This window comes from Manis javanica, chromosome 6, assembly GCF_040802235.1.
Source record: "Manis javanica isolate MJ-LG chromosome 6, MJ_LKY, whole genome shotgun sequence".
Lineage (NCBI taxonomy): Eukaryota > Metazoa > Chordata > Mammalia > Pholidota > Manidae > Manis > Manis javanica.
This window is the reverse complement of record NC_133161.1, coordinates 48,630,078-48,657,516: the sequence shown is the minus strand read 5'-3', so window position 1 is coordinate 48,657,516 and position 27,439 is coordinate 48,630,078. Positions and strand designations below refer to the sequence as shown.

Sequence of the window (27,439 nt, the reverse complement as noted above, 5' to 3'; positions counted from 1 at the left end):
CTGGCAGTGGGCAGGGGGGCAGAGGAACCGAGGTCCACCTTTCAGAGACCATGTGAGAGGCAGGCCCTCTCACAGAGGATTTGGGTGAGGCTCGTGAAAGCTCATACCTGCTTCAGTATGGAAGTTCCCCATCACTGAGCTTTGGTCTCTTATTTTTCAGATTGATTGTGTCCTGTAGTGAAGATGTTTCCAGAACAACAGGAAGAGGTATGTCTTCAAAAGTCCAAAAATAAATAATCCATGCGTTTTGACCCACTGCAGGTTAGTTCTTCATTCGTCGACCAGTAAGTCTGTGTGGAGAGTCAAGACACTGCAGGGCACGCTAGAAGAGGGCTAATGGAAGAACAAAATACCCACCTGCCTGACCCACTGCCCCCGTCTCCCATCATTGGCCCCCATTCTTTGGTTCTAATGACTGAGCTTTTCTCAGCTCACTTCCACTCATTACTTATAAAAGTATCTTTTTCCATCATCAGGAATCTCCCAGACTCTGCCTCCCACCCTTTGCTTTGAATAGTCTCCCTCTGACCTGCTTTCTTGGTTTCCTATCTGTTGCCTCATACCTGAATTCCCCATCCTCTGATAACAACCCAGGGGGACTGTTTGCCATTAGTTTCAGTTTTGCCCTGCTTGTTGCCTCCTGGGTCTCTTGACTTGGTTTTTCACATTTTAGGGAAGGCTGCCCCTTTCCAAACCCAGCCTGACCTCCTAGGCCTCCAGTCCCAACTTCCTGAGCTTCCGTCTGAGTGGGAAGAGGGTAGGACAACCACATACCAACCCTTTGCTGAAGGGGGGGTCCTCCCTCAGAAGTACCTGTTTGTCCTACCCTACGTACAATGGCACCATTCACATTGTCACTAGGTGAGATTAATCCGAACTGAGCCTAAACTGGACAGGCTATTTTAGGGAGCCTACACACACACACACACACACACATACACACACAGTGTCACGTGGCCACTTAGTGCTTAGTTCAAAGCACTGAAGTTTAAAGCACTCACAATCTATTTTGGAGAATCCTTCCAGAAACTTCTTGTTATACCTCACATTCTTTCAATCCTGTCTTTGGGTTCAGGTTCTCCTTAGTAATACAGCTCCCTTCCACCTTTTAATGCCAGGCTGTGCTCCCTCCTTTTCAAAGATATTGTTTTCGTTGTTGTTTTTTTTTTAACTTTAAAACTGGGTATAACATACCTACAGAAAAATACATGAGGTGCCCTAATCAGCTCAGTAGATTTCTACTTAGGTATACATCTGTGTAACCACCACTTGGGTCAAGGTAAAGATGTTTCTAGCACCCAGGAAGTTCTTTGTATCTCTTTCCAGTCAGTCCCTCTATGTTGCCCCACAGAGAGAACCACATACAGCTCTAAGACCAGGTATAATTTTGCCCTGTCCTTTTTATCAAATAATTCTGGAACCAAGATGCTCGCTTCAGGAGATAAGTTCGTTGTGAAGTTGGCTACTTGTGAGTCCCCGGATGACTGCCCCCACCTCTGACACCGGTTACAAGGCTGGGGGTTCCTAAAACCACCCTCAGTTTTGATAATTCCTAAAACTCACAGAACTCACTGAAAGCTATTGTACTCATGATTAAGGTTTGTTCCACAGAAAGGTTTAAGTTAGAAGCAGCCAAAAGAAGAGACCCATAGGGCAGAGTCGGGGAGGGGACCGCACGCAAAGCTTCTCGTCCTCTCTGTGTGGGTTAAGGACCCTCCTGCCCAGTGGAGTTCATCCGAGTCTTTGGCGTCCAGAGTTTTTACTGGGGCCCAGTCACCAGCTGCCTGTATGGCTGACTTAGTCTCCACTCCTCCTTGGGTCTGGCGAATAGCTTTAGTCTCCAGTTCCTCTAGAGGTGACAGCTGGTCTGGTGTGACCCATAAACCCCCATCCTACTAACGTTGGACTGTCCAGTGGCCAAATAAAGAAACTCCCATCAGGCAGGACATTCCAGGGACTTAGATATCACCTCCTGGTAGCCAGAGGCAGGGACCAGATCTCCCTTTGGGTGAAGTGAATTCCTCACTGAGGCATGCTGCGTTGGCCTGACCACTGGGGTTGCACTGATTGCCGGCACTATTCCAAAGGCACATTTTGTTTTATTTATCTATATTTATGTATTTTTTTATTGGAATATAGTTGATAAACAATCTTATATTGGTTTCAGATATATAACATAGTGACTCAATAATCATATACATTATTAAATACTCACCATGGGAAGTGTAGTTACCTTGTTACCATACCAAGATACTATAGTAGTAGTGGTTTTATTTTCAGGGCTGTACTTCCATTCCTGCCAAAGGCACATTTTAAGAGTTGTTCTCTTGGGGGAAGAAAAATTGCCAATGAAAGCCACAAAGACTTCTTTCCAATTAGAAGATGCTTCTTTTTTTTTGCTTGATTGGTTTAATCACTTGATTTTTATTATAAACTCATTTCAATTAATAAAAACTACATATAGATTTTAACCAACTACATAAAGAAAGCATTTCATTGACTTTGTGAAAATCCTTTATTGTAAATGGTTATATAATACTACTATAACATGAAGGAATTTTAAACTGAAAAGTCCCTCAACTGAAAAGGAAAATAATAAAGAGGAAAATGTGTAATATTCAGAATTTTACCTTTTGCCTCTGTCAGCAAGAAGTAAGGATAGCAAGGCTAGATTCTGGATGTACTGGAATAGATGTACATCACATATCAATCCATTTTCTACCTGTTGCCAGAATGATCTAGTTTCTAACACGTTGCTCTGAGAATAGTCAAATGCCTACATTTGGCTTCTGAGACTGTATGATCTGACCCTGCTGCTTTTTCCAGGCTCCTCTTTTGCCCCTCCCTCCATCCTAGTCCACTTCTCACTCGATTTAGAGCTTACTTTGGGGATGTGAATGCTTTATGCACACTGGACCTCTGGGCTTCACAGTCTTTTTCCCACTGCCTTGAATAATTTCTCTTCCCCCAGCCTTCACACCATATTGACTGGATAACTCCTCCTTATCCTTCAGACCTCAGCTTGGAAGTCAAAAAGAGGCTTTCTTAAAGCCTCAATTCTAAAAGCTATTTTTATCTCACTGCCCACCCTAACAGCACCCTGTAGTCAGTACCAGTTAGAAGTGGAGGAGGTTTGGGTTGAGCCTTTAAATATCCTAGTGGCTGATTGTTTTGTGGAAAATAATTCAGGTCCTATCTAACTGCACATGGAAGGGCTGAAAGTGGTATCACTGATTGTTCTAGAATCTAGACCAAGGGAGCAGTTTGTGTGTAAAGCACTTCCCACTCGGCGCCTGTGGCAACATAGCTAATTAATCATGAGGTTGGCATGTGAATTGAAACCCATTTACTATCCTTGTTCAGGATTCCAAAGGCCCAAGAGTGATATCTTGGTTCCACATAACTGGTAGTGCCAGCGTAGAAGTTGGGTAAATTTTTTTTGTCGTTGAAAGATTTGAGGGGTGGGGAATCAAATGCAGTCTCTCTTGTTAAAATAGCTTTATTACTGTAATAAATCTAGAGAGAGGAGAACAGGGAGTGAGAGTCTCCCTTGTTAGTTAAACATGTTCCATTTGCACATTGGTCTGAATTCCCGAGAGAGCAGTATCTGAGCTGATGGATCTTCCCCATAAAAAGACCTTGGCATTGGGCCATGGTAAAATTAAAATGAATTCAGATCCACTCATGCATGCAACTTTAATTTACAATTAAAATATTATGGTTACATATTTTAATAAGAATAATTAGATGGACCCAACTGAATCAACTCTTCTGCTTAATGAGATAGAACCCAGAGTCCTAATGAAAAGGCAGGTGGCTGTGACAGGAAACACAGTTCAGACAGTGTCTTCTATGAAGTCAGGCATTTTTGTTCTTTCCATATTCTAATGTCCAGAATGAGCAGTTTGATTTTTCTGCATTACTGAAGACCCTTGCCTTTAGCCACACTGAGCTCATCTGTGATGTGTGAATAAGTGGTTTCCTCCGGCCTGGCTGGGCAGTCTGTTTCGTGGAGCCTGACATTCCTTGCCCTCCAAGGTGCTGGGTTGGCTCCTTTGCCCAGGGCTCACCTGGTGTGAATGGCACACTCCTTCCTCTGTAATGTGCCTAGAAAGGTGGGCTGAAAGTCTTTGTGTGTTTGTGGGGAGGGTGTGTATATCTCTCCGGCTCTCCTGGATTGCGGTGGCTGAAGTTTGCCTTTAGAGATTTGTACCTTTAGGATAAGGTTTTTTTTTTCTCAATCAAAATGTGCAGGCGCCATAGTGGATAAAACAGCAACTACCAGTTATTGACACCTGCGTGATGATAAATCCACCAGCTCCATGGCAGGGATACACTGAGTGGGGCAGACACAGGTGGGCTGGGAGGGTTCTGGCACCCTGAGGACCCTGCTGCCGAGGGAGGAGAGGTGGGAGGGACGTGCCCCTGTGTGGGATACGTTTGCTGTTAACATTTATGTGTTCAAGATACGCTTATGCAGACCTATGGGAGCATTTTGGGCTTGCACTAAGAAAACATGGTTTTAATATTGGGAAACTGACTTGAAAACAGCTAGGCTGGAACTAAGGAATATCATTAAAGAACAGCTCATAAGTGGGGCTTCCACCTGGTGTCCTTCTGATGCTGGTGACTTCGAAGGGAAGTGACAAGACAGGACATTCCCACTACCCAAAACTAAATTTGTTCTCCCTTCCTCCTTCCCTCCCTGCTTATGGAATGTGATGTGGTAACAGGGGAAACCGGGTGTGGGATATATGGGAATTTTCTACTACCTTCACAATTTTTCTGTAAATCTAGAACTGTTCTAAAATAAATCATTTTTTTAAAACAAATAACACTGAATTATATATGCTCACATACAAGGATTTTTACAGGGTTTTGCAGTGAATAAAACATTTGTAGTATGCTCCATTTGTGTTAAGAATTACACATACATGCCAATTTTACATATGTAATATAACATGTATATATAAACATCCTGGATAGGTGGACGAGGAACTGGGAGTCCGGTAGGGAAGGAACTTAATTTTTGTGATGTACTCAATCTGCATTTGAGATTTTGTGTATCTTTTTTTCTTAACCAAATGCATGTTTCAGTTTCATAATATTGAAAAAAACCTTATTTTTTAAAGGTACGTAAGTTTCAGGATATCATTATGTTACTGGTGCCAATACATGTTGAACAAATGGTTACATTTTCAGATCGGTGCTTCTCATTTACTTTCACTTTCAAGCACCACATTTGTTCTTTTCATAAAGCAGTCTGGTTGCTATGACGTCTCTCCCTTCCTCTCTTCCTCGCTTTTCTTTTACTTTTTCTGGTTTTAACTTTTCCTTATGAAATTTTAAACATATACAAAGTAAAGAGAATAATATAACGAACCTGTGCTCAACCAGTTCACACATTATTCATTTGCGACCAGTCTGTCTCCCCACCTCCACCCATTTCCTCCTACCACAGTGAATTATTTTGAAACAAATTCTAGACATTGTGTAATTTCATCTGAATACTTCAATCTGCATTTCTAACAAACAATCCTTCTCAGAAACAGACCCTTCCTAGAAACAAACTGCACTACACATCTTAAATAATAGGCATTAATTCCTTCAGATCATCACATACGAAGTCAGTGTTCAAGGTTCCCTGATAATGTTGAAAAAAAAAATTTCCATGTTTGGTTGTTCTCATTATGATCCAAATAAGGACCACGCATTGATTGCATTTGGTTAATACACTGCTGGAAGTGTCTTATTCTGCCTTTTTCCCCTTTGCAATTTATTTGTTTAAGAAACTTCATCTTTTATCCTGTGGGGGCTTTCACATTCTGGATCTTGCTGATTGTGTCCTTGTGGGGGTGTTTAACACATTTAGGCAATTATTTCTTGTTGCAAAAGATGATTTTTTTTCCACTGCACTTTTCCTAATGTGTTATGAAATGTAAAAAGGTAACCCTCCTTAATTTTCTTTACTTGTATAAAGTTGCAACATCATTGACCATTATAAGTCATGTAAAAGGCAGATGTAGCTAAATCTCATCCACTTATTTATCCTCATGTAATAAAAGCTTTCTTAAAAATCATCATTCAAGACTGTCTGAGCCTAGCATTTAAACACACCCCAAGCTATAGAGTGACAGGTAATATCCCTTGTAATATGTCTTTTAGGTTATTTGTCATAACTAATACTAGGGAACAGAGGAAGGTTATTTGGTACACTCTGCCTTTCAAGCTTGTTATTTTTAAAAGTGTAAAACAGGCTAAATATCAGTTTTGAGATATTTATGTGGGAATCCTGAACAGAAGCCTGTTGGATAAGACATTGGTTAAATTCTGTAATCATTAGCTGTATAGAACAGTGCCTGGCATAGAGCTGGTGTTCAGTTCATTTTAACTGAATAAATGAATGGATGAATGAATCTCACCTATGTCTTCAAATAAATACATAATATACTACTTTGGAACAGGAAAAAGAATATCTTGAGAAAGTGAGCCGAAAATGAAATAAATTTTCATTTTGTAATAGAAAATTCTTATCAAGGCTATGAAAAATTAATACTCCATATGTAGAGAATCTGCTTTATTTTGTCTTTACTCACCTTTTTTGTAATCTGAATATTTTTATAATGAGCACATAGTTTACTGTACGGTAAAGATTAAAGCTAAACTAGAAATAAATACACCTATCAAAATGGCTAAAATAAAAAAGTGATATACCACTGGAAACTGTGATAGGTGTGTAGTAATACATCATTGTAGTGTTAATTTGCATTTTCCTAATGGCTAATAATGTTGAACATCTTTTCATGTGCATGCTGCCATCTGTATGTCCTCCTTGGTGAATGTCTGTGTGTTTGGCCTTTTTTCTAATTGAATTCTTTGTGTTTTAAATGTTGAGTTTTGAGGGTTCTTTATATATTCTAGATAAAAGTCCTTTGAGGGATTTGTAATTTGCAGGTGTTATCTTCCAGTCTGTAATTTTCACTTCTTTCAGCTTCTTCACAGGGTCGTTTCCAGAGCAGAGGTTTTTAGTTTTCGTGAGGTCCAGTTTATCATTTTTTCCTTCTATGGGTTGTCCTTTTGGCATCAAGTTTTAGCACTCCAGTTCTGCATCTAGTCTCAGGTTCCAAGGATTTTTCTCCTATTTTTTTTCCCTAAAAGCTTTATGGTTTTTATGTTTACATTTAAATCTGTGATCCATTTTGAGTTAATTTTGTACAATGTAGGTTGAGATTCCTCTTTTGGCCTGTGGATGTTCAAATACTCCATAGTCACTTGTTTAAAAGTCTATCCCTCTTCAATTGGATTGTTTTTATACCTTTGTTAAAAAATCACTTAGGCATATTTGTATAGGTCTATTTCTGGGTTTCTCTGTTTTGTTCCATTGACATATGTGTTTCTACCAGTACTACACTGTTTGGTTACTGTAGCTATCCATTGAGCCTTAACATCGGGAAGAGGGATTCTTCCCACTTTACTCTTTTTCAGAATTGTTTTGGCTATTCTAGAGTCTTTCCCTTTCCACACAAATTTTAGAATATGCTCATCTATGTTTTTAAAAAATCTTGCTGGGATTAAAAATGCAATTACATTAAATCTATACAGATCAATTTGGGGAGAATTTATCTTTTTACTGTGTTAAGTCCTCTAATACATGAACAGTATAGATATATATATAGATATAAAGAAGTATATGCTGCTTTGATTTCTTTCAACAGCATCTTATAGTTTTCAGTGTACAGAACCTGTATATCCTGAGTTTTTGAATCTTTGTAATCAATCAATTAATTCTCAAACATTTCATGAACACTTATTATGTAAAGTATTGTACTTGGTCCTAGAAATATAAAAATGAAATACAAAACGTTTGAGAGACAAGCAGGGCAGAGTTTCAGAAGAGCATGTTGTTTGAACTGACATTTTAGCTAATAGCAAAGAATATAATTTTTCCTCTGGAAAATAATGCAATTACAATGAAATTGGAAATAACTTGAGATTTATTATTGAAAGGACTGCTAAACAGAGCATGTTTGAGAGCACGGGCTTTGGAACAAGGCAGACCTGAGTTTGAGATCCAGCTCAGCCTTTTGTCTATTTGATTTAGACTTTAGGAGCCTTATATTTCTTACCTGTAAAATGGCATGATAATATTACTGACCTCTTACTGGATTTAAATTATAGTAAGGATTGTTGTAAAGATTAAAGGTAAATGTGTACAATGCTTATCACGGTGCCTGGCATAAATCAGTGCCCTGGGCGTTATGGTTTTTATTGTTACTTTCATCTCCTGTCAGGGCTAAGGGAAAAAAGGCAGGGGAGGTGCATGAATAGATAAAGGCTGAACCTGGGGCAGCGATGGGGGCAGGAGAACAGGGCACACTGAAATCAAAGTGTGATTATTAGAAGAGAACACAGAAATTAGCTTTTCAAAGAGTCTAGCAGTCTCTCTTCCTTCAGAAGCCTGTTTTCACATGGAGAAGAGTAGCGATCAGTTAGTTTAAATTTTTAATTCCACTCTGCCTGCTTCTTCCTTCATACTAGATATAGTCATTAGGCCCAAGAAGTCATTAAAGTGTTTAATAAGGTTATTAAATTGACTAACTGCTGCTGCTGAAGCAATTTTCATAGGAAATCCATATGATTGTAGGTATGGAACTCGGAGCTGTCCTTTGTGGCTGACAGGCTGTCAACATTCCTTTGAAGAATGGTGGGCAGCATCGTGAGGGATGCATCTAATTAAGAGATTATAGGTGAACCTTGGCTTCCTGGGTGTGCTGTTTGTAGCTGGAAGTATGGTGAAACTTCACTAATTCCTATTAATTGTGGGGTGGGGGAGGGAAGGCCCATCTGAATTACAGAATATTTTAAAATAAATGTACTTTTATTACTTTCAAGTACATATTTTAACTCCAAGTAGGCAAATTGTTGGCTGTACAAGTCTTAGGGGACCCAGGTTATTGAAGCTATCAGAATGATTTTTTCAATTATTTCTATGTAAATAGGTGTTTCTAGAGTTCTTTTGGGTGCTAGAAAACAGTTTGTTCTTGTAGATCTTAAGCATTGCTCTTGTGGCCATATGCTGTTAATTGGCACACCCTTCGAGGAAGGGGTTTGTTAAATTAAGATAAACTTTAGACCAGTTGCTGAATAACTTACCATTAATTCATGGAGTCCAGGAACCCAAGTGGATGAGATGTTATTTCAACTGAACTTTGATCTCATCTTTTTTTTTTTTTCTGGAAGGCAGTTCATTCATTCCTGCAGGCATTCATTTGGTAATTAGGTGATATTAATGGAATGCATTGGATGCTCCAGGCACTGTAGCCAATAGAACTGCCTGAGCTACCCTAAAGTTGCTTAACATCTCATAGAGGAGGCCTAAGGTAATTACAGTACAGTAAGGGGAGGAGCTGGGACAGTGCCCAAGGTGTGCCCAGAGGCATTAGGGGCTCAGAGGAGGGTCAGATTAATCAGACTTGGTGAATCTGAAGACTTCCAGAGGGATTCCAGAAGGATTTCCAGAGTCTGAGTTGCATTTTGGAAATGAGTTAGAGTTAGCAGAACATGAAAGAAAGAAGATGATGATGGAGAAGAAAAAAGCAGAAAGTAGTGTAGGAACAAGCAGATCAGGGAGAGAGAAAAACGTATTTAAAAGCATGGAGGTGTGACTGGCATGTTGTGTATGGGGACCTAAGCTTAGCCTTTGGAGATAGAGTGAAAATCATGAAAGGCTATATTGTCCTAGCTAAGGAGTTTGCACTTGGTTTTGAAGGTTATGGGGCAGGTTTTTGTGGATTTTCAGCAGGAAAATGACATAATCAAATATGTGCTTTGGAGCCATTCTTGTCTAGTATGGGAGATGAATTGGATACAGGCCCAGAGATCAATTAGCAGCTCTTGCATTAATGTTGCACAAGCAGTGCCTAAACCAGAGCAGTAGCAGAGGAATACAACTGTGGGTGGCTCAAAGGAAGGTGAATCTGGAGGACTTGGTCGGTGTGTATTTCAGAGGTGAGTCAAAGAAGTCTGGGGTAACTGGGTTTCTTGTTGGAGGTTATAGGGAAAGGGTATGGACTTCATGCTTGTGGGACTCAAATGGAGCAGTCTAGGCAAGAGGCGGGATGCGTGCAGAGGTGCCTGGGCTCGAATGGACATGAAATCATCAGCCCGTGCTGGGTGCTTGAAACCCTGTGTCTGGAGGAGGCCACCCTGGAAGGGCAATGGGGTGTGAAGAGCGGCAGCCTGGGGTGGCTCTCAGGGCCACGGCAGTGTTTAAGAGATCAAGAAGGAAGAATTCTTTCCATAGAAGAATAGTGATAGTTAGCACCCCAACCAAGTTAAAGAGTTACGGGATTGAAAAAATATTTGGAGTCTTAGCAGCATAGTTAATTTTGAGTGTGCGTTTACAATGCATTGCTGTGCTCTTAGAAGACATTTTTTTCCAGCATGGTTTTGGAATATGTATTCAACATACTCTTGCCTACGTAAAGATGAGACCTAATGAATGATAGTAATGGTAAAGTCTGAGAATTCCAATGCATTTCCAGGAAGAAAAGAGATTATTTACTGTAATTTGCATTTTGCTGTCCATTCCTTTTACAATATTATGAAGGGCTTGTTTTGAGCAAGTCCTGTGAAATCCTTAGATCACTCTGCCTTTCACTGAAAAAGTACAGTGTTAGGGTGTTTGCTACTGGATTCTTAAGAATTTTTACTTTAAAAAAAGATATGTAGCTAGTTTAGCTTGTCTTCATTGCTTATGGCCAGTGCTGCTGGGAAGACCTTAATACTTTGGGTGATAAGCATTTTCCTCTCTATGTATTAATACTTTGCATTCACGTAGCACTTACTGAGAAATTTCCCAGTGCTTTTAGCAATATTTTGTAATTTGATTCTTCAAACAGATAGGTTAGACAAGCATTATTCTCATTTTCCAGTTGTGGAAGCAGTCTCAGTGAATAATTTCATAATTTAGATAGTGGGAGAATCAGAATTTACCTTTAGTCTTGTGACCATAAATTCAATGTCTTTCCATGAAAAGGGACATGTTACTCAAAGCTTATGTTTATCAACTGGGCAATAGCAAATAAATAGGGGGAAAAAATCCTGACTTTTTTCAGAACTACTGTCATTACTATCACTGAATAATAGGATGCTGAGTGGTTGGGGGGTATGTGACACTTTGGTAACTGTGGATTTTATAGTTTTAGTTCAGAAACCATTTATTTTTTAAATCACACATTTGTAGCAAATCAACGAATGGGTTTCTTTGTCTTTTCATTTTTGTAGACTCTGTGTAAAGGCCTACTCTTTCAGTAACAGATGCATGTCTCTATTAATATGGAATATCAAACTGTTGGAAATATTTAATTTTCCTTATGGTATATTGAGGAACTTCTGCCTCTCCAGTGGAAAAGTGGAGCTGGCAGCACCCTGTGAGTGAGCATGGATTACATGTGACCTGATGACTAGGAGCCTTCTGGCTAAAGTGGGGGCATGATGCTCTGTCAGCTGTTGTCAACATTCTGCCTTGCCCAGTGTAGGCTCCACCCATTTCTCCATTAGACACTGTGCCTGGGGCCAATACTGCTTGTAGGGGCACAAAAAATGTCTTAATATCTTCTAAAATCTGAAAAACAAAATGAACTTTGAGATAAAAATATTTTAATATGTAATATTGCTATATTCATCTTTATGGCATGTAATCATAAAGTATGATTTTTAATATTTTTTTGTGTGGCTAAAAGGGCCCATGAAAGCAAAACTTCTGAGGGCCCATGGAAGTCAGAATGCGGCCCTGCGTGTGGTGGGGGGGGAGATTTGGAAGGGTAAGCGTGGGCTACTCTGGACTCTGGTCTTCTGTTCTAACCTATTTGTCCTTCTGATCACTGACTTATTGCTGATTGCTTCGTTCCTTCTAAGAACTGTCTGTGTGTGTGCAAAGTACTGCAGGAAAATGAGTTACACATGCATACACACACATTCTGACAAGGGACGGAAGTGAGGTGTGTACAGACTAGGGCAGGGTACCTGTGTTTTGCTTCAGTTTCCATCTCTGTGCAGAACTCCTTTATCCCTGATCCAGTCACACTACATGTAAGGAGGGCTATTAGAGACTTTGTTTTGACAGTTACTTTTATAGTCTTTCTTATTATTTCAAATGTGCTTTTGAGAAATAATGGCCAAAACATTTAGAGCATTGCTATATCGTTATCTTGTTTTTATTGTCTGTTGTCTAAATGACTTTAAAAAGATATAATGAAAAGATTTTAAAATACGACTTTGGAACCATTAACTCATAACCTGTATACTGAGGTCAGTCAGTGGGGCAGAAGTCTCAGATGCAAGAACAAAGTGTATTTTACCTTCCAAGGTGAAACTTGATAGGTAGAAAAAGTTATTTTCAGGGAATGTGGACTATTTCTTTTTAAAAATCTTCTCTACTGAAAATTCTCATTTTATTGTCTGCTTGCTAGAATGGAGGTGCTTTGTCCAGAGAACCCATAGTCTTTCTTTGGCTTCTGCCCTAGAGCATTTATAGGTTTGCCTCTCAATGTACCAGAGTGAAGCAGCAAGAATGCCTAAAATTTCAGCCTTAGAACCCCTCCTTTTTTAAACACAAATATTTAAAATTAAATTCAACTACACATTTATAATCACCAAATGAATAATAAATTATACTTTAAGATCTATCATGACAAACATAACACTTTTTTGTTGTACACATTTTCCTGCTTTTAAACTAAACTTATTTAGTGACAATCACTTTTTTGAAAGTATTATTTTAGATGTTTCCTATTCATGTTTAAAAAAACAAAATTCTCCACTATGTATTTTTTTTAACATCTCTAGCTGACCTATAACATGAGGTTATGCAGGTGAAATGATCTTCTGTATGGGAAAGTATATTTTAAAAATAGAAAAGTTATGTAAAAGGTGTTCATCTTTCTATTAATGTTACTATTGCTCATTCTTATAAGGCTGGGGTGCATACACAAAGTCATTTTCAACTCTCCTTGCTTGCTTTTCACATGACCTTTGCTGCTTTTTCTTATTTGTGTTCTAAGAAGTGATTTATCAGGCAGGACCTGGACCTCAGGTTTTAATTTATAGAGAAGACAAAAGTAAGGAATCATCACTTTTAAAATTCAAGAAAAATGTGAACCTATTTTTTCAAGATTAAAATTTAGAAATCAGTTTTAGAGTATACTTTCTTACTGTTTTTACAGAACTTGTAAAACCAGCCAAAAGTGCAGCCAGCTTGGTTTTGCATTATTTAAAAAATTCCATTTGTGGCAAAAGTGTTTTTTTGGACTTCCTATGGTGCCTGATTCATTCATTTTACTTCTTGTTTTTCAAAGGATTACAATCACATTGGTTAAAGTTCATTTCAGTTTTGTACTAGTATAGTCATTTTTCTCTGCTCTTTCTATCCCTACTTGCAATTCTGAAATACGTTTCTCTGTTTGTGATGCCCTTACAGGAATTTGTAAGTGTCTGGGTTCGAGATCCTAGGATTCAGAAAGAGGACTTTTGGCATTCTTACATTGACTATGAGATATGTATTCACGTAAGTATGTAGTTAATAGTCTATAGAAATCATAGTAATTTTTGTGGTCATGGTTTCTAAAGTTGAAATATTACTTATTTGAATTTCTTATTATATCTTTGTTAATAGTAATACTCTAATGTTCATTGCCTTCATATATGAAGATGTGGATACATCTAATATTCACTGTTGAAGAGTATTTATAGCTCATTAATGATATTTCTTTATGATCTCTTTAGCATAATTCTGGATAATATACTGACTGATGAATCTTAAGTTTTGAGAGGTTGTAGAGTTCTCCAGAAAAGAGATGTACCTTGTTTTTTATGTGGAATAAGAAAGGAAATGAATGTGTGCAATTATTTTCCCTTTGTCAGATTCTGAGTTATTAGTATAAGTAAATAACTAGACATGATGTACTTTATTTGGAAATAATACGGTATCATAATCCCTTGAGCAATGTTGTGTGGTATGTGGCCTTCCAAGACTATGATGAACAAGGGTCAACAAACTTTTTCTGTAAAGGACCGGGTAGTAAATGTCTTCAGCTTTGTGGGCCATACAGTCTCTCTCAAAATGACTCAATTCTGCTGTTACAGGGTGAAAGCAGCCATAAACAACAATAAATGAGTCAGTGTAATTGTATTCCAATAAAGCTTTATTTACAAAGACAAGTGGCAGGTTGGATTTGGCCCACAGGTCATAGCTTATTGTTCCCTGATCATGAAGATAGTCACTTTTCCCATCTGATTGAGTTCAGACCTCTCTTGGGGACATAGAAACTGACTTAGATTTTATCTGTGACTACATAGCACAAGTGAAGTAATATTTAGCCACCTTTAATCTTCCCATTGTAAATATCTGAATTGGTATTTTGGATGTCCAATCACCAGCCATAAATCTTTTTTTTTTCCTTATTTTTTCTTTTCTTTTTTCAAGGTTCCCCAACTTAGAATATAAACAAAGTAAAAAACTCAGAATTGCTTTTGTGATGATTGTGTTGAAGGCCATTGCCAGGGTGTGCTTTGTATTTTGAATTTGTTTTGGCTTTACTCATAATGTCACACCAGGTATGCATTCTGTGTGGACAGTTATAACACGAGTATATAATACTAAGCGTTTAAAATGAGATGACATTTTTTAGTTGCCTTTTTAACTTCCTTAAAAAAAATTTGTGGGTCCTTAATCACACACTTTATGGTAGGCATGAAATTTAAATATCCTCAGGGAGGTAATGAATAGATTTTTCTCTGCTATGGAAATAGATGTGGATTCAGAAATGTTCATCTTGAGCCACAAATGATGTGTTCTACAAATATTATTTGGTGGTGGTCTGGCATTTCTCTAAAATGCTAATTAAATTGACAATGAATAAATCTGGGCTTGGTAGACAGCAGAAACAAGCAAATAGATTTAGAAGAATTTTATAAAATAGTGATCTCAGTGTAGTCTGGGCCTGAGGAGGCTTCCACCTGTTGTACTATTAGTAATGGAGGGAGTGGGGACTGCAGAGTCCTAATCAGCCTTGCTTAGGCGCTGTACCCTTAGAGCTTCACAGGTAGGAAAGCTGGTGTTAAACCCGTTTAAATTAACCACAAGGGAAATGATATCAGGTAACTCCTGAAATCTTTGCATTTACTTGGAATTTTAAACTAGTGCACTTAACAGGGTGGGTACTCTGTCATATATACTCTCCTGAACTCGTCCTGCAAATGAAGGACTTAAGGATAGATCTTCGTTTAGTGTAGGGGCCAGATGGATCTCCAGTTATTGACTTGCGCAATGATTCTATCAGAGAAATGTGGGGGAGTTGAAATAGTCTGGGTCTGTACCTGAGGCATGGGGAGTTCCTGCAGTGGCTGGGACTCAGGGGAGCAAGCATTGAGAGGTGCCTGCCCAAGCCTTGTTAGGGCACTAATTCTGCTGTCTTAGTCCTCAAGGATCACATTTGAGTGAGACCCTGGGGTGCTTTGAAATCCACATACAGAATGTTACTGTGCCACTAACTCCATCCAGTGTGTTTTGCTGCCATATCAAAGATGATGGGTTTAGACCAGGAATTACTTTGGGGGCAGGTTTCTTAACCTCTCTGTAGCCTGAGGTTTTCTGAACTTTACAAACTTTGGGAATACCAGACATTGTACCATACATTTCATGGAAACAGTTTAAGAACTAATGTACATAATCACATTTCCCAAGGAAAACAACTGCTAGATGCTTATTAAGTTGGTGGAATAATTACAGTTTTTAAATAATACCAATCTTAGGGACAAAAAATTCTTATTGGGAAATGTAAAGATTGTGAAATAGAATCTAGAAATAAATATAGAGGATACAGATCCTCTTACAAAACCAACAGACAAATATTTGCCAGTCTTTTGTTTTACCCAAAGGAGAACCACACATTGTTTACCAGTCTTGTGTTTACAAAAGAGGAGCATTACGGTTTTGCTCAGGATGAGACTTTTGAAAGTGGCTTTTCCCAAGTCTGCCCTAGTAGCTGGAAAGGAACCAATACCCAGTAACTAATAATAATACTGATAAGATAACATTTCCCAAGTGCTTTTTGTTAGTCCTCACAACCACCCTATGATTAGGTTGTGCTGTTTGATCCTCATTTTACCATTCAGGAAACTGGAGTGGAAGTGATTTGCCCTGAAGCAGAGCTTGGGGTGGAATCGGCCCCCACATGGATGCAGGTCCATGCACTTCTAACTCGAATCACCCTTGCATGTCTGGTAGAGAAGGGAAATGTTCTCTTGTTTAAAAGTCACCTCAGGGTTCCTGGTGATTTGTCTGATCTGTAGTGGTGGCCATGTCTAGGACATGACGTCTTCTTTGATGTCACCAAGGACCGTAAAAAGGTGTCTCTATCCCTAAAGGCTTCTCCAGTTTCACAGCTAGATGGATAGTGGTAAAATACAGTGGATGATCCTGAGTTCTTACTGGACATTAATGCTCCAGAATTTGTTTAATTTTCATGATTTGTCTTTGAAACCAGTGGTAAGAGGTGAGCAGAAGGCTCCTTCAGGACTCAGGGAATGAATGACTGGGTCATGCCTCGCCCCAGGACTGTACTGATCATTTATGTCAGAGGGTGTTATATTGGTGGGCTATGTGCAAGATTTGAGTCTGGTGTCAGTGCAGATGTACTTGTGGTTTTTAAAATCCTGTTTGTATTTTTTTAAAATGAATATCAGGGGTATATAATGAGTTATAAGAAAAGCATTTTTTCCTCAACTGAGACTTGTATTTTTCTTTTTCCTTAAACAGACCAATAGCATATGTTTTACCATGAAAACATCCTGCGTACGAAGAAGATACAGAGAATTTGTGTGGCTGAGGCAGAGACTCCAAAGTAATGCACTGCTGGTGTAAGTGATTTAAAGAGTATCCTGAGGGGACCTTATTATTATTATATTCAGTATTTTAAAATTTGATATGTGTTAAATATGGAGAATTTTATATGCTTTCTTCTTGATTGTAGCATATATATATATAGCTTTAGTTAGTTTTGTGGCTACTGCATCTGACTTCAAAATTTATCACTTGAATTCCATCAACTTTTTGAGTATTAGATCATGAAAGCCCTAAAAATGTTTTAAAATGTTTTTTTAAGTTAATTTTCTCGTACCTTAATTATATAATCATATATAAATAAAACACATAACATATATATATAACTATATGATAGTTGTGCAATAATTATCATGTATAATTTGCTTTCCTTTGAAGGATTTCTGGAACTAGACCACCTTGATTTGATGATTGACTTTTTTTTCTTTCTCGTAAGACAACTGCCGGAACTTCCATCTAAGAACCTATTTTTCAACATGAACAATCGCCAGCATGTTGATCAACGTCGTCAGGGTTTGGAAGATTTCCTCAGAAAGTAAGTATCCAGAAGTTCTTGCTGCTGGACAGATGTGAGCAAGGTACTTTGCAAGAGTTGAGTGTTGCATGATCATGTTGGGGAGAACAGTACTGTTTTTGAAGTGCTAATAATCTTCTCTAGTGTCAAGCTCAGTAGTTCATTTCCTGTATTAGAACACCATCTTGTGGCTCATATCATATGGTGCGTATTTCAGACAAATTTTCCTGAAAGAAAACAATGAACTAATTGAGTCACATAATAAATCTATGATCCCTTAAGCTTTAATTCAGAGCCAAATTGCTTGCGAGTTTAGCTGACAAAAGAAAAGTATTCTAGGAAACAAATATGCCTTATTAAAAATGATATTTCTTAAAAACTGTCTCTATTTACAATCAGCTCTACATGGGCTGCTGATACTCTTTTGGGCATCTCTTAATGACTAGTTTAACTCTGCGCTTTAGACGGAATGTTTGTAAAGGGCTTGATTGGTGTCTGAATAGTCTCAGTGAATTATCATCTCTGGATTACCTGGTGTTAGTAGGTACTGCAATGGAAGTGGCTTGAATTTACATTTCTTTCATTTCTTTTTTCCCCATTCTGGAATACTGGAATATTCATCCCAGGGAATAGCACATGCGTTTGCATACAGACTCTGAGGCCAGATGGCCTGGGCTCAAATTCTGGGTCTGCTACTTAACTTCTGGTGGTTGGGCTTTTCTTTTATTTCCTATGTGCCTGTGTTTTCTCATCTATAAAATGGGGCTAAAGTAGTACCTCCCTTATAAGGTTATAGAGAGGAATGAGTTAATAGATTAAAGCACTTACAACAGTCTGGCATATAATGTGTGATATCTAAGTATTAGCCAATATTATCTTCATGCGCTTAGACATAAAATGGTTTTGAGCTAATTTTTCTACCTACCTATTTCATAGATAAGGAAATAGGCTGTCACATGACATGAATTCAGGACCCAATCTCCTGAACTCTCTTTTCTACTAGGTTTTAGAATTTGGAGTAATCTCCTTTTGAGTTCCGTACATGGTATCTTAAAGCTATCCTGAAATAATATACTGCCTTCTCCCCATATGGCTCACTCATAAGGGGTTTGGGTATTAAGTATGCACATGAATATTAATATTTATTTAATATTAGATTGATAGAGTGCCTTTCTTTGAAGGGGGTCGTGGAAACATAACAAAACATCCAAGGTTATAAACTGAGGGAGAGTAGGAAAAGAAAAAACAGCCAGAGGAGTAAAAATGACAAGAGGCAAGAAGAACCGATTAACTGAGCCACGTACTCAGAAAACATTATAGTGGTGTTCTTCTGGGTATCACAGCATGACAGAATAAAAACCTGGACAGTTGTTTCTTCCCTTTCTGTTTGGGGACATCTCCAGTTTTAATTATTGTCTGGGTGAGACCCAGGTGGTTGATGGCTTCTCCCTTAAGTCATGGTCCCTGCAGTCTGAGTTTGCAGGGTGGTCTGTCACTCCAGATGCTGCTCCGGGAAGCTGCAGACTGGCTGTTGCCAGTGAGGCCTGCACAGGGACAGCCAAATCCTGCAGTCCTTTTCAGCACTGGGGAGCTGCTTGTCTTCTGTAGTGGTGTCTCCTTATTTGAGGTCAAAGGATAGCATGCATCTCTGTATTTAAGTTGCTTGTTAAGTGCAAGGCATATGTTTTTGAGAAGGAATCACTTCATTGTCTTGAGCACCACCTTTCCTTCCACAGTTGGTCTACCAAATCAATAACTGAGTGAGTGTCATTAGGCCATAGCAGGGTTATGCTTATGCTCCAGTATTCTTGCATGCTGTGTCTTTTGGCTGTTTGCTGATTGGGTTTGATGCAGATCTCACAGTGGAAAGTGTCCTGGATCAGAAGCTCAAGAAGCTAGGGTCTGGGTCTCCCATGAATCTTGGTTCCTAAATTTTTCTGGCTATATGACCTTGAAAAAGTCACTTAATTCCACTGTACCTTGCTTTGCTGTAAAGAGTGTGGTAATGTAACACATGCATTGCTGACCTCACTTGGGTGGTTGGGTCAGTTGGATGATGTATCAGAAGGGTCTCTGAAAACCTGTTTATTAAGTGACAAATTTGGGCCAGGCTAGGTAGTGGGGAAATAAGACTGCACAAAATGCACACAAATCCTCATCCTTGTGAAGCTTCTGTTCTAGTGGGGAAGTACTATATTCATACAAGGATGGGTGGGATTATTAAAATTGGATCTGGATTATCATCCAGGAGTCAAATCATAGAACAGACGCCAAGTTCTCTTGTGATGTTATTTGTTCCATCAAAGTGTGTGAACATTAGTCTCCAAGCTGATGCTTTACATTAAAAATGAAAGTTGATGTTTTTACGTGGTTTGAACATGAAGGAAGCAGTGAGCCTAATATCACATGGTTAGATTCAGGCCTGACTTAAACGACTTAATACTGTGGTCCCTCTTATCCTCCCCATCCTCCTTCCTGTGTCCCTCAGATTCTAATGCAGAGCTCTCCTGTTCCTTGTCTAGTTGGTGTAGAAGTAGCAACTTCCCATGTTGGCCCTTGGTGTCCCCCCAGACCAAGCCCACTTTGGGAAACTGGATGCAACATGCAAATCAGCCATCTCGGCACTGTGCCCAGACCCCAGTTTGACATTCTCTGAGGCCCCATTGGTTACCAGTTATGAAGGACCACCATCAATAGCCTGTACCTTGTTTATTTGTAGAGGACTTTAGGAAATTGAGAGGCAGAAAATATGTTTGTATTGTAGATTTTTAATGTACTTTTATTTATTTATTTATTTTTATTAAGGTATCATTGATATATACTCTTAGGAAGGTTTCACAAGAAAAACAATGTGGTTATTCCCTTATTATTGAGATTCCCCCCCACCCCCATATACCCCATTTCAGTCACTGTCCATCAGTATAATAAGATGCCACAGAGTCCCTATTTGTCTTCTCTGAGCTACACTGTCTTCTCTGTGACCCTGCACACACCTTGTGCACCAGTCATGATACCCCACAATCCCCTTCTCCCTCCCTTCCCACTCACCCTTCTCTACCCCTCCTCCCCTTTGGTAACCACTAGTCCCTTCTTGGAGTCTGTGAGTCTGCTGCTATTTTGTTCTTCAGTTTTGCTTCGTTGTTATACTCCACAAATGAGGGAAATCATTTGGTATTTGTCTTTTTCTGCCTGACTTTTTTAGTGTACTTTTAAAATTTGTTTTTTATGTAAGTTTTGAAGTTGTGAACCAAGAGCACTAAATATAGTCAAACCCCATGAAACCAAAGTGTTGCTGTCTTTGTGCATATGTGCATATATTTAATATACTTTTTTTCATTTTTAAGGTAATTTATGAAATAATACATATTTAATAGCAAAATACATATCTAGGCTAATTTTCACAAAGGAATTAGCAAGTTGTTTCTTTAACTAGGTAGCAAATACTAATTTATGCCATTTATTGAACATGCTGTATTTTTAGCTTTTTACATATTTTTATCTGAATGCCCACAGCTATTAGGAGTTGACTATCATCTCAATTTCTAGACAAAGAAATTATGGGAAAGGTGTAGGCTCTATATTAATCCCAGGAAATGGCGAGTTTATAGTTAGCAGAACTCTTTAGTGCTAGCTAAATTTGGTATGATGGTGGGGTTTTTCAAATACAGTAAGTTTCCTTCAATCTTGGCTACAATCCCACTTTTGGATTTTCCCCTTTGGCTGGTTATAAACTATAAGTCACTTCTAACTAATAGTTAGGGGAAAAGAAAGTTATAGACTAAATTTATAAACTCTGGTAGTTATGTTTGATTGGTATCACAAATGGGAGCCAGCTTTCCTATTTTACTGAATCCATCCCATTAATATAATTACATTTACCTTACAGTATAGACTTTTTTATCACAGTTTTGTGTTTCTTAAAAATGTAAGGAATAATATAATATTTTATAGAAGGATACCATGGAAACCCTACAGCTACTTTTTATACATGAACACACACACACACACACACACATGCACAATTTTTATAAGTCTTTGTGTTCAATAGAGGGCACCACAACACAAATCATGAATGTCTTCAGTAAAGATTTGTAGGTTTTATTATTTTCTCATGGCAAGAGGTAAACAGGTGGAATTAAAATCATGTTGAGGAAAGCAGATTTGCAACTGTGTCCAAGGGGAAAACATGTTTTGCTTTATTTAGTTTAAAGTTGTTAGGGGGAAAGGAATAGCTTTTGACACATTGTAAATATCTTTTCAGAAATTCCTTTAAAATTCTAGAAGCTTTTTTTTGTTCCTTTTATAAAGCCTTGAAAATTATATACGTTTATTTTTATGGAGGCTTATAAATATGACATTTTATTGACTGTTTTACAAAGTACTCTTTATATTAAGTTTGAAATTGTTTATGTGCTATTGGATTTGTTTGTGGAAAATGTGGCAAAAATAGGATTTAATATAATGACAGCAGTTACAACACTCTCTGAAATACAGTAGAGCAGATATTACTTAAAATGAACTAGTTATGCTCATTGAACCAGATGGGAAAACACTCAAAGTTTCTGTTTCTTTAAATTTTGGAATGAGATATCTGACTGGGAAAAAATCATAAATATCTTACAAATTGTTTTTTGCTCATTTAAAACTCACACCATGGAGCACAGTGGCATAAATTTATCTAGCCAGGCAGGGAAGTCAGAAAGCCAAAACCGTGTCTAGCAGACGTACTGTTTTTGCACTTTGGGCCTGTGTGGGTGTTGGAAGTTCCAGCCACATCCTTCTCCCACTTAGGATTGTGAGCTGAGTGTACCCTGTTCCCTCTTGCTTTTCACCTGTGTGTCCTCCAGGTGGCAGTATTAAGCAGAAAAGAACACACTGGGAAATAATGAGTCTAATGTACAGTAAAATTGGAAATTGAATTATAGCTCAAGAAAAAGGACAGTAGCCTTGAGGTCCTGATCAGCCTGGACTCTGATCACTTTTTGCTGTACCCATGTGTTAGGTTACTAGCAAGTTAATAACAGCGCGTGAGCAGTTCAAGGCTCAGTAGAATTGCTTTAGACATGAAATAAAGCTAAAATGAATTTGTGTCCAATATCATTGGCATTAGTGCTCATTACTTTTGTAGCGTAATGCCTTGAACCATCTAAAATCAATTTTAAAGATTACCCATTATTTTATAAAGAAAATAAAACACATTTCCAACAGAAATAAAGCAGTCAGTATAATCCTATGAACAGTTACTTGTACCATGGCTGGCAGGAAACCAGTGGCAGAAGCGTACAGGAAACACTCTTCAAACTTCACAGCAAATGCAAGTTAATATTGATGGGTTGTTGCTATATAAATCTTTTCTTGATTTGAAGTATTTAAAACAAGAGTGGTAAACATTTGTAAATGTAGAAAATAAATCTCAAAGAGTAGCAACAAGGATTTACTACTTTACTGCTTATACCTGGTAAACTAATCTTTATTACGTGCTGTGGCCATCTTCTGGGAGGGCCCAAGGCAGAGGACATGGAGGGAGAATTTAGCTTCTTTGCTTAAGATTTTGCCTTTTAAGAAAGCACAAAGGTTTTCCTTTTCCCTTTAGGAGGCCAATAAAGAAATTTAATCAGACTACGTTTGTAAGCCCAATGGAAGCAAAGGGGACAGCTAGATTTTGGTTTTGATACTACCATTTTTAGACATTTGCCTTCTTGAAGATATAATTCTGTTTTATTTTATATCACAATGTTGTTATATTTTTCAATGACCCTGTATTTTAAGAAAATTGATATGAATGGCCAAAAGAGATTTACTTTTCTAATTACTTGCTTAAAAATGCAGAATACAAGGTACAGCTCATTTGGTTCGAAATACATAATCTCTTTTTCACAAATCTCTTTATAAAAACTCCCATGTTGTGCAAAATTATATTTGGGTTTTAGGTTTTTAGTTTTGTCCCCTATATCTGTTCTTAGTGTTTTGTGTTATATGATTACTAAACTATGAAAGACTAAATTATCATATATCACAGTCTTTGCACCAACTTTTATTTAAATATAAAGGTCCACTTTGACTTAAATTGCCTGTTCTAAGACCTGCGTTTCAGGGAAAAAAACCACATTCCCTGATAATATGAATTTGAGCCTGTGTGGATTTTGCTGTGGGGTAGTTTTTAATCCTCCATGTAGTTCTGATGTGCTAGTTGAAGTCTGTACTCTCTTTATAAACTTTGATCTTGAATGTGAGAAGGCTAGTATGTACTTACCACAAAATCATCATATTTTAATAATATATATGGTAAAATTGGCTGGGAACGATTTTATTTTTTGGCTCATTTTAACAGCATAGATTTACAGTGCTACTGAAGATTTTGGAGAAAGTTCTAGTCAATTCTAGGTATTCAAGAAAAGCCACCTCTCAACTGAGCCCTTGTAAATATGTTTTACTTGTAAAGTTTTAAATGTAAAACATGCTGAGAAATATATTGACTTTTTAATCTACTTTTTAATAGTAGTTGAAGGTTTTGATGTTTCATGACAGCCTAGCCAATAAAGATCACAGAATCGACTCGGTGGTTGCCAGTAAATTTTTTTTAAGTAGCATAATTTTCTATGACTATAAGCAAAATATTTTCATAATTAATCCACATGGTCACAACAGATGGTTAAATTGAAGAAATGTCCCTGAACTTATTCTTTTAACAGATGTTCTTAACTATTAGCTTCATGTTTTTACTCACCTAAATTTCCAAATAGTTGAATAAAAGTTAACATATGCTTTCATCTCTTTAATAGGCAGAGTTTTGATTGGTGCAAAGTTTGCCATAGTAGAGAAATTACTTTGGTAGCACATTTCTAATGTTTTTCTCTCTCCTACTCCATAACCGTCCATCCCTGTTCACCAATTATTTCTCCTTTTGCTGTGACATAGGGTCCTACAGAACGCACTTCTGCTTTCAGATAGCAGCCTTCACCTCTTCTTGCAGAGCCATCTGAATTCAGACGACATGGAGGCTTGCGTTTCTGGGCAGACTAAGTACTCTGTAGAAGAAGCCATCCACAAGTTTGCCTTGATGAACAGACGTTTTCCTGAAGAAGATGAAGAAGGAAAAAAAGAAAAAGATATAGATTATGATTCAGAAAGGTATTCCCTTGCATTTTAATTTAGTGAATATGTGTTTATATAACACATAGTGCACATAGGCATGGGTATAGATATATACACACACTTCACTCTTTTGATATAATACTAAGATAATGAAAAAATTAATTGACTGAGATTTTATTGAGCTGTGACAGCTCATCATAGTAGTCTTCACACACACCTCCACACTGAATTAATGAATGCAGTAGAAATTCAATTATCTGCATTCTGATTATGTGACTTTCATTTAGTCAGACTTGAATTATTCCCGTTTAAATTATCTAGCTAAAAAAATATCCAACTGCACTCCAAATGGCTAATTAAAAGTCCAAATTTCCTGTCTCTCTTTGTGACTGGAGATAATTAAAGTTCTCCTCTGTTACTCAGGCTTTGAGTGTGTTGTGAAAACCAATTTCCTCTTTTTATTATTTTCCCCCTCTCTTCTTTTCCAGTTCATCCTCTGGGTTTGGACATAGTAGCGATGACAGCAGTTCACATGGATGTAAAATGAGCGCAGCTCCACAGGAATCCTGAAAAATAATTCTAATGTTACCATTTTAGGAATAGCAAATTATGTCCAGTCATAGAGAAGAAAGCTTGCTGATAATATATTCTTACCTAAAGCTCACTGTCATGATATTAGGTATTTAAATTATTAAAGGTATTGGGTTGTTTATTAGTGGTATTTTTATGTTGTCTTATTTTGCTAAGCTTCTGTAAAAAGCTAAAAGCCTGTGAATGCAATGCTCTTCTTTATAGGCAAACATTACTGGTAAAAAAAAAAAAGATCCTTAAATGAAATGATTTATATGTTTAAAGAAACCTACTTAGTTTTATTGAGTTTTAAAAGATAGGTAAATATGTAGCATTTAAAATCCAGATTGAACATTCTTTCTTGTATCAATGGGGCAGTGTTACTGTATACACAGCTAGTATGATCTTACCCACTGTGCAGACTGACAGCGGAGACCAGACTGCCTCTTTCAGACATGCGGCTGATATTTTGTGGGTACCTCTCCTGCACTGGGAAAATGCTTTGCTTTTGGGCATTTGAAATATTTTAAGTTTAACTTGCCAGTATTCTATTTCATGCTTAGATGGAGAATGTGTATTATGAATAGAGATATGTTAAGATAATGTTTACATCTTAGAAAAAACAGAAAAAGTGCTAGTAATTTTGCTTACATTTGCAATATATAGATTCAGAAATACATTTTCATTGTCCAAAATCAGCTTTAACACATGGTTTCTGGAAACAAATCATTTGTTTTCATTATCATTGTGTAATTAGAATTACAGGTTAATGATTTATTTTCTGACTAAATGTGTAATTTCTTATCACTAGATAATTTTCAGTGTCAGTAATGGTTACTTATTACATATGTTTAAGTTAGAGGTCTTATGAAATTAATTTTACCAGCAAACATTTCCATAATTTAGAAAAGGGTATCAACTTACTACATTTCAGAATTTATCATTCATTTTTAAAAAGCCGTTTCTTATATGTATAATTTAATAAAATGTCTTTTTTTTCCCATGCTCAAAGATACAATGTCTTAGATAAACTACATTGAACTTCAAATTTCAGATGAGGCAGCATTTTCCTGAGATAATTATGCACGTTTCTTCCTTGTTGAATGGTACAAAATATCTCTGAAACTAACAGGAAGATAGATAATTTCACATAACTGAGATAACTTGTTGCTTTAATTAAATGTTACCTCCTTTCATTTTAACTAGGAGTTTAAAAGTTATTGTATTATTAAAAAGTCTTTGGAAATGCTGTAACTAAGAACCCATAGAAAAAAAATTAAATTTAGAATAAGAATGATTTCCTTAATTTCTTCTTCTTGTTTTATGTTTGGTCTAAAACATTATTGAACTTCGTAAATATTTTGATTTAATGTATCTTAAATTGTGTTATTTTATCATTTAAGACTTATTATTTTAATACAGGAAATAAAGCAATTTCTTTTTGTCTTGCTAACAAGTAAAGTTTGCTATCCAGTCATTTGAGTGATCCCTAGATCCTTGGCAATATGTATTTGAATTCATGTTATTTCTGTTTTTTAGCAGTTTGGAAAAGCCTGTAGTGTGCCACTAATTGTCATATTATTTTTAGATGATGTAAGATAGCCATCAATACTGATACTACTGTGGTGTGTAAACTTCACGAGAATCATTGTTTTCACATTAAACATGAAAAAATCAAGTTTAGTTTGTTGGATCACTTATTTTATACAAGAGAATATTTTTCTTCTGACTTAGACATAAATTCAGTGTTTTTTTGAATGACCAGTAATTTTTAATGAAGTACTTCGGTAAAATTTGGTTTAGCATTCACTGTGGTTGTACACATTTGAAGCTTTTAGCCTTGGTTTGGTTGGTTTGATATCTAAGCACTGGCTTCTTAAAACTGATTTCCTGGAGCTGAGATATTTAGATGAACTTCAGTCCCCAATGGTTTTCTTGCTTTGTCTCTTTCTTTTCTTTGGCATATTTTTATAAAGCTTTCTTTAGGAAAAGAAAATAATTATTAAGTAACTAAACAAAGTAAACTAAATAAAATAGGTGTTTACTTAAAACTATTTTTAATAATTTAAAGTGTTCTAATCCCGGATGCTTAATGATTTATAAATAGCAAAACTGTATTTCCCTGGCTAATTCTGCAAAGGGTAAACTCTTCACCTATAAAGCCAGTTTTATGTGTTTTGTTTGAGAACTGGTTTTATATATAACCTAAAGGTGTCAACAATGAAAGTCAACAACCTGTTAGAGCTTACTAAGTAAAAAGTGATTTAGATTCTAGTCAAAATTTCAAGTTTTAAAAATTACTAAGGAAAATCAGAAATATTTAAGTAGCTACGTCTCTTAGTAATATTAAATATCCT

General features: G+C 37.1%; 1 protein-coding gene across 3 annotated transcripts in view; it reads left to right on the top strand.

Moving 5' to 3' along the window:
- The window catches only part of SNX10 (sorting nexin 10), an 83,020-nt gene extending 56,260 nt beyond the window's left edge, over positions 1-26,760 (top strand). For 2 of the 3 annotated variants that reach the window (XM_036990553.2, XM_073238681.1), the window contains 6 exons: positions 161-207; positions 13,481-13,567; positions 16,820-16,920; positions 17,340-17,438; positions 24,336-24,548; positions 25,001-26,760. In XM_036990553.2, the coding sequence (XP_036846448.2) occupies positions 184-207; positions 13,481-13,567; positions 16,820-16,920; positions 17,340-17,438; positions 24,336-24,548; positions 25,001-25,082 (606 nt within the window). In that variant the 5' untranslated portion in view covers positions 161-183 and the 3' untranslated portion in view covers positions 25,083-26,760. The remainder of the gene's footprint in view (positions 1-160; positions 208-13,480; positions 13,568-16,819; positions 16,921-17,339; positions 17,439-24,335; positions 24,549-25,000) is intronic. The other variant, XM_036990552.2, reaches the window with a different exon arrangement.
- Positions 26,761-27,439: the final 679 nt, after the last annotated feature.